We start from the raw sequence: 15,025 nt of genomic DNA, 5'->3' as shown, positions 1-15,025 counted from the left end.
AGAGAAAAAAAAAGGGAGGGTGCAAGAATCAATATGAAACTATTTTAACAAAAGAGTAAATCACATCTACTTTCAACTCAGATTTCTTATAATATTTTTCTAGTATGAATATGCTTAAGGTTAATATTTTTTATTTTATTAATTAACAATTAGTTAAATAATAGTTAATACCAACTCAATACCTACAGGGTTGCCACTTTACTTGGAAACCTAGAATTTGACAATTAAGGTAAAAAATACCTGGAAAAACCTGGAATTTTGAACAAAAATTACTAAAATGCCTAGAAAAACCTGGAGTTGTTAACAATTTTCACATTTTCAGTAGTAAAATTTTGATTTTACACAAAATATCTACCATATAGGTAAAAACTTTTTGTCATCATCAAAAATTTTTTATTATAAAGCACATTTAAAGTAGCTTTACAGTATTTTTTCAATTTTTTTATACTATAAAACACAGTTTTTTACCTGAAACTTAACTTCGAACTAAAAACATTCCCAAAAATGTGTACTTAAAAAAACCTTGAAGATATTTGGAAAACCTTAAAAAAAATTTGAAAAAGCGAGTTGCCACCCTGTACCTAGTAAAATGGAATTTTACTATGTGTATAATATAGCTCTTAGCAAGGTATAATCTTTTATATGTTATATAGATAGAAGTTTGTACCTTGCTAAGTGCTTAGTCTTGTATATAGCATTTATATATGTAAACACAATAATAATAAACCGCTATGAGTTTAAAACTATAAAGGATTTGATATAAAGCTTTTAAATTATAAATTTAAATCATTTAAACAAATTAACAAGTTAAGTTTTAATAAATTTAAATGTATAATACTTTATAAACTTACTAAAAGTTATGTGAAAACAATAACATACTTACAGCTAAAAAAAAGACTTAATACAGATAAATAATTTTTGTTTAATTAAATAAGAACTCTTTATATTTAATCAATAAAATTACACTAACTTAAATAAATTTACATGCAGTAACTATAATATATAGGTCTAGATCTTTTACTTTTATACAGGTGCTCTCAATAATTATAATATATAATAACAGAAAATGATTTAAAATGTATTTTATATCGATATCAACATGCAATTGAAAGGACACCACATCAGTAATATTTTTCTGGCTAGCTGACTCCACCTATTTTACATTCAAAAACAAAAACATAAAAGTTAAAACAGAGAATAACTTGCTTTTTGTATTAGAAAAAAAGTACAATTTTACAGAAAAAATTTGCATTTTGTGTAATAATGACGTCATAATACATCAAAGACAGTTGAAATGTCTTAAAATTTATGCTTATAATTATAAGCTTTCATTTAGGAAATAATTTATAAGTCTAGGACATGTATAAGGTGGTTTTATTACTGTTTAAGTCAAAAATAAAAAAATACATGATTTTTGGGGTTGAAATTAGTTTTTTGGGCAACAGTTTTTTTTTTTTGCAATTTATTTTTTAGATTCTTTATAAAGAAGCAAAAACACATCCAAATGTACTCACAGGTCCAGCAAACATCACCCACTTACTCCCTACCCCTAGTTATTAGAGAGTTTAGATGTGATGTAGTAAAAAGAGTAGATTTATATTGTTTTTTTTTATCATCCATTTAAAGAACTATCATGCAAAGTTTCAAGTCATGAATTATATATTATACTGAAGAAAATCTAAACCCTTTGAAACAGTTTTGATTTAATTATGTTTCAAAATTATCTTTTAAGTATTCCAGATACTTAATAAAAAAAAAAAAGTCCAGTCTTCTTTTTGAGATAAAACTATCTGTGTACCATAAGTTTATGGTACTAAATTTGTTAAAACTGACTTTTTCTTAGTGATTTATGGGAATTTATGTATTCTATAAAAAAAGTTTTGTAATTTTTAACTTCAATGTTTCACTGTAATTAAAGTATTATATTTTAAGGCCATAGGGGGGGTAGGCCATGTTTTTTACAAGTTGATCTTATTTTATAGAGTTTTTACTAAGCTTCAAGTTGCTTTTTACCGTTTTTAAAAATTCGAATTAGTTTTTGAGATATGACCGGCCAAAGTCGGGCCGCATAACAGGTTCCTTATGGGGAAGGAAAAACTAAAACGGTGAAAAAAGACTAATGCATTCAAAATATATCTCCTCCTTCATTTTTTAAGCAATCTTCTTCAAACTTTCACAGTCTATTCTTTATACAATAAAAAAAACGTTATTTGTGACTTTAAAAAAATTCAAGTAAAAATACCTTTTTTTTGAAAAAAAAAAATTTTTGATAATAAATCACTTTTTTTTTTTTTTGTCATAAAATTTTTTTTTTTTTTAATTATTAAAATTCACAAATAACGTTTTTTTCTCATAATGTAAGGAACATTTCCTGAAAATTTGAAGAAGATTGCTTGAAAAATGAAGGAGAAGATAGATTTTAAAGCCCGTTTTTATAACTCGTGAAAAACGGCTTTAAAGTTACCCTTTATAAAGACAACCCTTTATATAACCGGTCATAAAAAAAAAAGTTACTTAATATTTTAAAATCTAAAAAAAGCATCTGAAAGATTATGAAATTTACTATAATATAAGTCTATATGTTATTTTTGGTCAAACAATGGCTTCTACCCCCCCTATGGCCTTAACTATCATTACCCTTAAAATAAATTACAAATAAATTTTTGTGGATTTTTTTCTGTAAGATAATTAATTTCTACAGAATTGACATACTCAGTGTATTTTGAAATTTTCAAAAAAAAATTTAGATTCTATCAAATTTAAAATATTGTTCAATTTTAATAAAATTAAGTCCTGTAATTAATTTTTTGCTTTTTTTCCTAAAATGAGTTACAACCCTTTTACTAGACTCTGGTCTTAGTAAATTTAGAAAGTTAAACAGCAAGAAAAAACTAATGTTTTTAATCATTGATTTAAAGCTTATAACAAAACTACAGGTTTCAAATAATTTCACACAAACTAAAATGGACAACAAGACGCCTCCGCAAAAAAGCAGCCCTCCTGCAGCCAAAATCAGCCCTCAAGCTCCGTCGAGGTCGAAACAAGAAACTCATTCGAGACCAAACCCATCCCCTCCGTCGAGATCGAAACAAGAAACTCATGTAAGACCAAACCCCTCCCCTCCGCAGAGGCCAAAAGCGTTCAAGAGGCACAGCGACGACTTCAGGATACCAAAGAAGCAGCGGATGAACGATGGCTCCGCCAACAGCGTCAATGTTTGTCTGTTTAGTAAATAAGTATTTGTTTGTCTGTTACTGACTGCATGTGCTCATAATTGTGAATTCTGTGTTTTTGTACCAGAGAATTTAGTATATAGCTACTTTTAAAACAGTGATTGATAGTTATATGCTTTTCACATGTGAAGCATTGTAGAACTAAACAGGGTTGCAACACTGTCAGGACTTTCAGGATAGCTCAAGACATTTTAAAGTTATGAAAATCTCTGGATGACTCAAAATATTTTGAATTAAAAAAAAAACAAAAAAGTTTAGGCCAGTTAAGTTTCTTAATTGAAAAGCCAAGATAGTTTAAGATTTCTAAAAATATCAGGCCAGTTTTTTGTAGATTTTAAATGAGATTTAGTTGATTTAATTTCAATACTTCGTTATTTAATAACCAATTTTGTTGAAGGACCTGTTTTTATTGGTTTTTTAATGATAAAAAAGAGTTTTTAAAGTTATGAAAAAACTAGGGATGACTCAGGACAGTATTTTTTAATCAAAGAGTTGCAACTCTAATGAAATGAAAAGCATTTGTTGAAATACATATAAAATAAAGTTTGTAAGCAGATAAATTGATTTTTTAGTAAAAAAAGGTAGTATTACAAGTAAAAACTTTTGAAGTTTTATTTACACAAAGATCACAGGTTTTTAATCTCATATGCTTGGTTTTTAGTATAAACAAAGATAAAGTAAGTTGTAATAAAAAGGATAGTGTTAGCTGTAGAAAAAAAGATAGAGTTAGTTGTAGAAAAAGACAGAGTTAGTTGTAGAAAAAAGATATGCAAAACAAAGAAATTAAAGAGTTAAAAAATAAAGAAAATTTTACAAAAACGGTTTGTGGCTTTAATTTTTTTTGTTTAAAAAGTTTTAAAATTTAAGACAAATTTCAACATGTTTACAAACTTGTGTATATTTCTTTTTAGTTTTCATTGAACAACTTGCACAGGTCACAAACCACTACAACCAACTGAAGAGTCAGAGCAGAGATGCCAGGAAAGAGAGCAAGATTTTCTACATGAGAAACTTCAACAACGCCATCAAATCGCTGCTCATCAGTTAGTTTGAAGTTGTGTAGTTATCAAAATAAATGCAATTTGTCTCTAAAATTTATTCTATCATAATGTGTATAAAGTCAACCTTAAAAAACTTTTAATCCAAAGAAATTCAACAATTTTGCAAGAATACTTTCCAGTAAATTAGCCTTTTCCTTATTTTATACACACTTTAGGTAAGTTTTATTACAGACAGACATAGATGTTTGTTTGTGTACCACTTTGTACATAATGTAAGTTTCTTAATACATTGGTAGTATAAAACTTTAATCACAGTATGCTTGCCTTATCAAGACTATTATCTCTAATTCTAAAAATTAATCCTTGTGTTTTTATCGTTTGCCAGTAAACACATCTCCTGAAATCGCATTTACAAGTACTAACAGCTCTACCTTTGTAATGCTGATTGTATTACTAAATATTATTTTACAGAGAAGTACTTGGATCTTGTGAAGAGGATGAACTTTCACCCCATCGTTTTGGATCTGGCGGCCGGGAAGGGCGGGGATCTTCTCAAGTGGAGAAACGGAAGAATTTCAAGAGTGGTTAGTTTGTGCCGTCATAATACTTTTTGTTGTTGTTCGATTGGTCTTAAAGTTTTTACTTGATACAAACAACTGCATGCAATTGCACTCTAGTTTTGAACCTAACTTTTGTTCCAACACTTTTTCTCTTCAACAACCTTTGGCAACCCTGAAGGACGTCATAAATATTTTTTTGTTGTTCAATTGATCGTACACATAACACAAACAAATAATAGCAATTGCACTCTAATTTTCAACATTTCTTTTACACTTTTTTCTCCGCAGCACTGCACAGACATTGCTGCAACGTCAATAGAGAACGCTGAGATGAGGTACAAGAGTCAGCGCATGCCCTTCAAAGCTGATTTCTCCGTATGCGATGCTTCAAAGGTATGTTTGCACCATATGATTTTTTATAAGAACAAGTTGATTCTCAGCAAAGTTATTGTTTAACGGTTGTTTGTTCTAAATTATTCATTTAACCCTTTGAAATTCTTTTTGATTCATGTGTTTATAAGTTTTGATTTTGTTAGTGTTGTGTAAATTTTATGTCTTAAAGCATTTATAAGCACTTTTTTACACTGGAAAATATTTAGTACTTAATAAATGTTTGTAACTTTTTATGATATCTAATGGTTTTGTATACTTAAAATATATTTCTTATAAAAAATGTACACAATAGTCGAGTTATAAATTATTGTTTTAATTTTTGTTATATATGAACTCTTTAATTTTTTAAAGTTTCTCCAAGAATATGTTTTAATCAGGGAGTGAAATATGAATTTCATTATTAAATGAGTCTTTTTTAAATTTATCTAATCAAATGTAACTTCAATCCAGGTTTCAAGTAGTTTAAACTTGTGTTTTCGCAGAAATGCTTGCTGGCGAGTATTGATTAGAATAGTTCATAAACTTATCACGTTTTCCAGGAAGATTTTCTAAATAAAAAGAACTTAGTTTTCAAAAACATTATTTATTTAAACTATTAATTTTTACTGGACAAATTATTTTGAAAAAATGTTCTCACAGGAAGATTTGTTGGACAAACTTCCTGACGACAAGCTGAAGTTTGATCTGACATCGTGCCAGTTTGCAATCCACTACTCGTTTGAAAGCGAGAAGCAAGCTCACAGAATGGTGAAAAATGCTTGTCAGTCGTTGAAAGAAGGAGGCTACTTCATTGGAACCACTGTCAACTCTACTGTGCTCAGGTATAGAAGTATATGGGTGTTATATTTGAAAAGTTTATATCATCAAAGTCATTTTGTATTAAATTTTTATAGACACCACTGTACTTAGTTGCGTTTGTATTGTTGTGTTTATAAAAGTTAAATGTTTTATTGACTAAATAGTCGTTATTATTTGAGTTTTTTAAGTTTTATTTAAAACTACTGTCAACTCTAATGTGCTTAGGTATATTATTGCCTTCAAAAATTATAACATTCTATCTGGAAATTAGGTAAAATTACACAGCTTGATTGACATTAAGGTCATTTTTTTTTGAAATCACTTTCAAATCCCTAGGGCATAGATGCTAAAATATTTATGTCAATTTTATGATAATAATTTTTCTTGAATTTTAAGGAAGTTTAGAATTTTAGAGAAACTTTTGGAAATTCTAATGTATGCACAGTTTTTAAAGTTTTATTGATTGTATATTTCGTTAGTTATTACTCATGAGGTAATCATGTATACATTTGTTCTAAGGCAGGCATTAGGTTGTTGCAGAACTTTAAAAATAAAAGTGTTCGCGGGCCTCCGTTGTAGTTTTAAGTTTTTTAATTCTCATAACAGACCCCCGTAAGTTATGCCTAAGACAGGGTGCCACTAAACCAGGAATCCAGGAATTTGACAATTTAGGCCAAAAATAAACTAAAATTTACAATTAAAAAAAAAAAGCTGGGAAAATGTAGAATTTTAAACAATTTTTACATGCTAAATAGTGAAATTTCAATTTGACACAAAAAATCTATAATATAGAGTACACATCAAAAATTTTTGTCCTCATCAATGTTTTTTAGTTTTTTTATAATTTTTTAAAGTATATTTACAGTATCTTTTCAATGTTGTTATACTATTTAACACAACTTTTTACTTTAAACTTAATTTTACACTAAAAATAGACCTAAAAACGTGTTCTTTCAAAAAAGTGCACAAAATAAAAAAATATGGGAAAAATTTCAAAACAAAGTGGCTACCCTGCTAAGACCTTTTTTAACTTTTTATTTAAACTCCAGGTAACCTAGTGTAATTTTTTTTAAATTTGTTTTCGCGGGTTTGCTGTCTCATGTTGTTAAGTTGTTAAGCAATGATACTATAAAGATAGTATTAAAACTAAAACCAAATTGTTAATACGGTTTTCAAGTCTTTTATCTTTACCATTGGCAGTTCTGATATGCTCCAGTGACATTAGGATGTGTAATAAAGCACCTTTTAGTTTTCAGCTAAAAAGTTTTTTACACTCGGGAAATAATACAAAAACATCCTGTGCAAAACTTTAGATGTTATGAAGAAATTTTCACCTTGACAACTTTTGATTTTATGAAAACCACCCCAATGCAAACAGTTTGGGACCCTAATAAAATTGAACGTACAATTTTTAGCTGGATTTTTTTTACATGTGGCCGGTTTAAAGAAAGTTTTATAAAAGCAATTCTTTATTTCTAAATTTTTATCACTTTTTGCAAATTTTACTGAATTTCCAGTGTTTTTTAAAACAAGTAGTGCCACCATAAGACTTTCTTTAAATCGACGTAAATTGTGCACAATGTGTTTTTGTGATAATTGGCAACGTATAAGAAAAATCCAGTTTAAAATTTTATGGTCGAATTTTTAGGGTCCCATACTGTTTGCATTGGGGTGGTTTTCATAAAATCAAAAGGTGTCAAGGTGAAAATTCTTTAAATTATCTAAAATTTCGCACAGGATGTTTTTGTATTTTTACAGTGAAAAATAAATAAGTGAAAACTTCAAGTTCGCCGTATTTATGCGCTGTTAAGTGCATATGTATGTTTACTTTTCTTAATCATTGATATTATCACATGTTTTTTTATATTTCTAGAAATTTAACAATTTTTTTATGAAAAATTCATAACTTAGTTGTACTAAGGTATACAATTATACATAATGTTTTAGATTAAGTTGGTAAACTTTAATTTATTTAAATTCTCAAAAATTTTCATAACTAGAACTAGTTACTATCATTTATTAATATCGTACTTATTAATCAACTATATCAACTTGAATGTATTTTATTTACTAAAATCTGTAAAGTAAACTGTTTAAATAAAAATTGATTTTTATAAATTTACATTTATTTATAGTATTATTTAGTTGTTTCATTTCATCACTGTCAGCTTTTCCAAACTTTTTTAGCAGTTATAATGAAAAACTTGTAGTTAATTTTTGTATCAGTTGATCAAATTAAAGTATTCACTAGAATTAGAGACAGTAATATAGTATAAAAACTCAAAGGTTACTTATAGGGGTTTATATTAAGTAAGACAAAAAAACTTATAAAGTTAATAGTTTATTTTGTTAAATTTCATGTTTTTCTGTCAATTGCTGTAGGTTAATTTCATCAATTGCAAAACAATAAGCAACAATATGTTTGTTTATTACGCTTACTACAAACGTTTTGCTAGTTTGTGTACTCAGTAACCAAAAGTGTAAATACCAAGTTCAAATATTTACTGAATGTCTGCTTGTTTTAAAAATAGTATTTAATTTTGCTGTTTGGATTAGTGACCATCTGCTGCAATAAATGCAGATTAATTGTTTAAACTTGAAGTTTTAGATTTTTTTAATTTAAAATATGATAATATACACGAACTTCTAGTATAAAGTTACAAACTTGGATTGATTTTAAGGAACTGGGCTAGTTTTTAAAAACTTAGTCTTGATTTTTGCTTTTAAAAATGGCAATGATATAGTAATAAATTGTTTTCTCCAGATCAAAACTTCGTTGTTTTTAAATGAAACTTAGTGTTTATAACAAATTTGTGTTTAATATTATATATACTTTTATTGATTCATATATATTTTTTAATTTTTCGGCTAATGATAAATAGGATCACCATCATTTATAAAGACTAAGTATTATCATTGCTTTCATCTTTGAAATCTTAAATAATTCAATCTACTAATGCTAAAATGATAATTTGTTAGCTTAATAAAATTCTGTTTAATTAATTACTATTGACTAAGTTAATAACTTTAGGTAAATTGAAGGTTTTTTTTTTATTATATATGATATTATATTTCTTACTAGACTATATGGATGAAAATGTAAGATTAGTATGTTTTCATTAAAGGAGCTCTAATTCAAATCATATACATACTGCCTAACTGAATTTATACTTTATTTTAGATACATACCAGTTATTATAACCTTTTAAATGTAGCATAGATCTAGTAGTTCATAAGTTGAGTATTATAAATTAATGTCAATATTTTTCAAAGGCTATTTATTATTTGTTTGATAAATCAAACAACTCGTAACAACAATTCTTACATGATTGGCCAAAATAATTAATTGATTGTTAATCACACATTACTGATTGGCTTATTTCTGTTTACTGTTTTTTGATTTGTCAGAATATTTACGTAATTACTTATGGAAAGAAACTTGAGTTTATTTACTCAGTGTAAACAAAAACAGTATGTTGCCTTTATATGACCGGTAATTTTAATTTATGGTTGTTTGTTTACTATTGTTATGTTTCATATTTGCAGGAAATAGTTGTTTGTTTCTGTTAATATTTTTTTGGTTAAAAAAGTATAAAAACGCTTGTCAATTAGACCAAGTTTGTGCAATTGACCCTAAAATGCATTAATATCAGAGTTTTTATATTAACTTTTGTTACTAAATAGAGAAAAATAAAACTAACAAAATTGTAGGCAAAATATGCTCTTTTTCCTTCTAAGTAACTTAGAGTTGCTGCCATATTTTTTGCTTCTAGTAAAAGTTTTAAACGTTCATTATAATCATAAATGAAAACATTAATAAAAAGTATTGTATTCGTTTGAAAAAAAAAAACTATTCTTCACCTCCAGTAAATGGGTGCAATGCAGTTTTTTTGTTTTGTTTTTTTTTTTTAATTTTAATATTTTAAAATATTTTATATTAATTTGTTGTCTTAAATTTGAATAGGATGTTTGCGTTGCCTAAAATTTGTGTTTATTAAACGCACGTTAAAAGTTATCTTATTTTCGTATATTGTCATTGTTATTTCAACAGAGAGAGGTTGTTGTCAGCGGACACGGACCAGTTGAAATTTGGAAATTCACTGTACAGCGTTCAGTTTGATTCGAAAGAAAAGTTTGCCGACTTCGGTTGCAAGTACATGTTCAAACTGACAGACGTAGTTGACTGTCCCGAATTTGTACTGGATAAAAACATATTTGTCGAGTTAGTGTTGATACAAACATATTTGTTGAGTTAGTTTTAATAAAAACATATTGTTGAGTAGGTTATCACTATTTGTAATTAGTATCACTACTGAAGTTTTACGCTTAGCCAGCCGTAGATTGTTCAACCCTAGTTTATAACAAAGTATGGTAAAGTAGTTTAGCATTAGTTATGATTTGAAAAGTTTTTATTATCTGGAACCAGATTTAGTTTGTAGATCCTGTATGTAAAATTCTTATAATAGTCAATCCTAAAATAGTTTTATTTTCATTTTTCTAATACATTATTTGTTTGATTTTCTTCAGTATATGCGCTCAATACGGTATGAAGCTGCTGGAATGGAAGTCTTTCGAGAGAGTCTTCTGGGAGAACGAAAGAGAAAGAGAATCTTATCGGCTGATCAAAAAAATGAGAGCGCTTGAGGTATGAAATTATCAATATATATTTTAAAATTAATATTCTTTTAATATTCCTGTGAGATACACTTTGAATCTTGGTAGGCAGTTTTTTTTCTAAAAATACAGAATTCAACAAAATAAAATAAAAAATATAAACCATTCAAACCCTATCCTAAACTTTTTGTTTTCTTTTTTATTTACAATTATAGAATTTTTTCATTTATTATTCTGTATATTCAGAAATTTACTTTAACAAACGTGCAACTCAATAAAAACTCAAGCATTAAAATATTTGCAACAGATATACAACAGAAACAGGCAATATTTTAACTCTCCGGTAGAGGGAGACTACGAGCATGCTGAGAAGGCGATCGAGGCCAGAGAGGAGAAATATCCGGGGTCCAACGCATCTTTTCTCACCCTGTCTAAATCAGAATGGCAAGTTTCAAGTGAGGGAATTTTTTTATTTTGTCTAAAATGACTCTCATACGTTTGAACATCGGTTGTAAATTAGTTTTTGATATGAACTGAATATTTTAAGTTTAGATCTTGATAAATTTTATTTAAATAAATAATCTTGAAAGGTTTTGTTTTAATTTTATTTTCATGTATTTTTGTTTAAGTTTTGTTTACTGTATGATAAAAAGTTTTTTTCTTGCAAACATTTTTTTATAAATGCTAAGTCGTTATTGTAAACTAAAATTTTAGTAACTTATTGTTACTGATATAAATTATCAGTTTATTATAATTCAGGTATTTACGTTGCTTTTGCCTTCGTGAAAGATTCCACTTACCGCCACGACAAAAATTCCCCTAACTTGGGAGTGCACATTAATTCCGCGGCAAATTACGAAAAGGGAGTGCCGCTGATGATAATGTAGGGAAACTCCCCAAACAAAATGTTTTTCGAGGTCTCAGTTACTACCTATTGTGACAATATCTTTACATAAAAAGTTCAAGTTTACTTTTTTTTCGAAATAAATTTTTTATTACAAGTTGTTAGCTTTTAGATCTCTGCATGACTTTTTAAAAATACTTTGTTGTTGTGCTTACTATTAGTTTTTTCTTATATCTAGAACGTATTTATTTGAAAGTTATTGTTATATATTGTTCCGATTTTGTTGAGGTAATTTTTTTAATCAGTTTCAGATAATATTTTTTCATCTTGCTTTTTTGGTAATATGTTTTTTTTAATGTCACATATTTTGTACTAGCTGTAACAAGTAGCTATAATTTTTGATTAATAAATTCAAATTCTTTTTTAATTTAAAGTTTATAGTAAAGAAAAAAAAATACTAACCCTTTTTTTTACTAGTTGAATCTATTTATTAACTTTTATCATTTTAAAGTTTTATTCAACAAATAAATGTCACTAGAATGATTTTTTTTCTTATGTATTTCAAAACTTTACTTTATATATTTATTAATATATATATTTGCACAGTTTATAAACCGTTTTAAGTAGAATGTGTTTCATGATATTAAGTTTAGTTACTTTTTTGTTACTAAGTTTTAATTCGTAAATTTAGTAAACTGTAATGTAAGCAGTAATCAAGATGACTTAGTTATTTGGAATTCATAAATTTACACTGCAGTAATTTAAAAAATGTAAAATTAAATTGTCTACTTGAAAGCTCTTTGTAGGAAACTTACAGTATAAAAAACAGAACAAGGACTTTAGAATATATGCAAGAGAGTTTCAAAGCAGTTATTTTTACTACAAAACAACGGGTTACTTTTTATTAAATTAAATTTTCTTCAAAGCTTCTAAACGTCTGCAGTTTCTTTTCAATAACTGCAGTTTCTTTAACAGAAAAAGTTATTATAGATAATGAAGTTCAAACCATATAGATATAGCATAACAAACTAACTGAAGGTCAATTTAATTTTTGTTTTTTATCAAGTTGTACCCATTGTATACACCTTTTTCTTTACTTTATTGAAATAATTATATATTTTTTGAAATATTTTTTCATAAATGCTAATGGAAATTTATGTAAAGCTTTTAGTTTTTTATTGTTTGTAATAGCTAAAAACCGATTTGTAAAATTTATATTTCGTCCTCTTTATTGGCGTATAAAAACTAATTGAAAATGTTTGAAGTCAATAACATCAAATAGCTGCTAATAAAATAAACTACTATTTTGTAATATCTCATTTCTGACCAGAGCGAAATAAGTAAGTTTGAAAAAATAAATTGCATCTAGTGTATAGCTAAATGAGCAGGGTTTGCGACACATTAAGGCTAATTTGAAACATTTGTAAATCCCCGGCTAGTTTTTTGATATGCTTCAAGTAAAATTTAGTTCATAAGTTTTAAATTTTTTGACAATGTAATGTTATTATTATTTATATTTGTGTCTTGATAATTTATTACTATTAACTTTACAATGTTAATCTTTCTAATAGATACAAGTTTGCGACTCTACTTAAATATGACAAGTTTATAAGATAGTTTTCACTACACTTTTGTGCACATGAAGACATACAATTACACTCCTACGCTTAATAATTAAAAAGAATCATTATCTACGCTGAAAGCAGTGATACTCAACATCTTTAAGATTTTGTGCACATTACATAACTTACAATTCCCTAAATGCTAAGCTGTTTTCATAGTTTCACGACATAACAAAACTTGTTAATATCAATACAAATTAGACCAAAACTTTTTTGGTATACATTTAGAGATAATATGTTACCTTAAACATTTTTCATACTAAAGTATTTTTATGAACACTCAGGCTAATTTATAGTCATTTAGGCTAGTTTTCTGTCTAAAAGAGTAGTAACCAAGTGTGTACTACAATATAAACTTAATTTTAACAAATATGTTTCTATAACTTGTTTCAATTTCATGTTAAAAAAAGCATATCTTGTATGTCTTCTACGTCTGAAAACTTTTATCTTTATTTTACAATTTATTACAACAAATAGTTTCTACATGAAAACAAACTATGCCTTCATGATGGAAATTATTCCAGTATATATATATTAATGAGACGTATTCTTGAAATTTTTACCTCTTACATTTTCTAAATAAAATGATGTATGTTTTATCTGTTAGACTTAAAGAAATGTTCAGTTATCAAGTTAAAGATTCTTTTTAATTTAAATTAAGGTCAATATTTATTTGAGCATGAAAGAAATACTGATATTTGTGTTTCGTTATACTAATTATTAGTGTATTAATCATTCTCGTCTTCTTATAGACTCTGACTCTAAAAAAAGTCTTCACAAAAGAAAAAGAAAAAAACTTAAACATAATTAAATAATTGAAGGCCAATTATTTGTTTAAAAAAGCTCAACTTCGTTGGAAATTTTTGTATAAAATTCCTACTAAAGTTGGAAGTTTCCAAAAACATCATATAAGTTTTAAAGAGTTGTCCTTGAATTTATGTTTGTTCTTAAATTTAATATCATTTTGTTTATGATTTTTTTGATTATTTGGTTGACAGTATTTTATGATATGTACTATCTAAACTGATAAAAATCTCTGGCTGGCCATTTCGTTTCAAAAAATGGCATCTCTGAAGAAATATAATATTAAGTGTTTATTAATTACAAGTATTATTAACTGATTTTATTATTAACTAGTTTGAATAAGTATTCTGGAAATTAAACACTGTTACATCAGAAGGCATTCCCTTAAAAAAGTTTTATTTAACAGAACTAAGAATTTGAGCCTGTAGTTTTTAGATTTTTAAGAAAATTTATGAAGTTTAAACATAGCTAAGGTTCTAAATTGGTTGTTTTGATGTTTATAAACATCAAAATTTCGAATTTTTAAGTATGTAAAAATGAGTTTAGTAAACAGTACCACCAAGAGCTGTTATTGAATATTTTTCTAGAGGTAAAAAATTTTTTTAAATCGGACCATTCAAATAAAAAAAGTAGGTAAGTGGCTACAATTTATGAAGTGTTACATAGTTTAAAAAAAAAAGTCTAATGAAGACCTACAAACCTTTATTAAAAAAAAAACTGAATTGAGATATGCCTGGAGTAATTTATAAACTATAGTAGCTTTTAATGGACTTTTTTTTTATAGTATCGTGATCTTATTAATTAGACCTACAACCAAATTTTGTATTTTTTAAAAATGTAAAACTCTTTGAGTTGTAACCATTTTTTAAACAGTTTAAATGTCCGAATTCGGATTTATATGTAAACTTTTTCTAGAGCCAGTGTCACACCTAAAAAAAAAGTATCTAAATGTATGATAGTATCTAAATACTCTATTAACAAACAACCAAAACTTGTGATTACAACTAAAACTGCCAAAAAACCGCCCCTACTTTTTTTTTTTAATTGACAGAATTTAGTAAAATAAAGTTTTTTTTTATGTTTAAACTGACTTGGAATAATTGTTCCATTCTTAATATTCTGACTGTTATAGGCTGAAAATATTAATTGTTTTGTA

At 26.8% G+C, this 15,025-nt stretch overlaps 1 protein-coding gene across 1 annotated transcript; it reads left to right on the top strand.

The window, feature by feature from the left end:
- The first annotated feature begins 2,944 nt into the window (after positions 1 to 2,944).
- On the top strand, positions 2,945 to 11,893 carry LOC145842150 (mRNA cap guanine-N(7) methyltransferase-like). The gene is made up of 9 exons (XM_082949546.1): positions 2,945 to 3,215; positions 4,168 to 4,276; positions 4,706 to 4,818; positions 5,083 to 5,187; positions 5,827 to 6,008; positions 10,037 to 10,207; positions 10,513 to 10,630; positions 10,907 to 11,054; positions 11,359 to 11,893. The coding sequence occupies exons 1-9, from the start codon at positions 2,964 to 2,966 to the stop codon at positions 11,484 to 11,486; spliced, it is 1,326 nt and encodes a 441-aa protein (XP_082805672.1). The 5' UTR covers positions 2,945 to 2,963; the 3' UTR covers positions 11,487 to 11,893.
- Positions 11,894 to 15,025: the final 3,132 nt, after the last annotated feature.

The sequence above is a fragment of the Thalia democratica genome, chromosome 8 (genome assembly GCF_965202585.1).
Source record: "Thalia democratica chromosome 8, ktThaDemo2.hap1.1, whole genome shotgun sequence".
Classification (NCBI taxonomy): domain Eukaryota; kingdom Metazoa; phylum Chordata; class Thaliacea; order Salpida; family Salpidae; genus Thalia; species Thalia democratica.
This window is presented reverse-complemented; position numbering and strand designations above follow the sequence as displayed.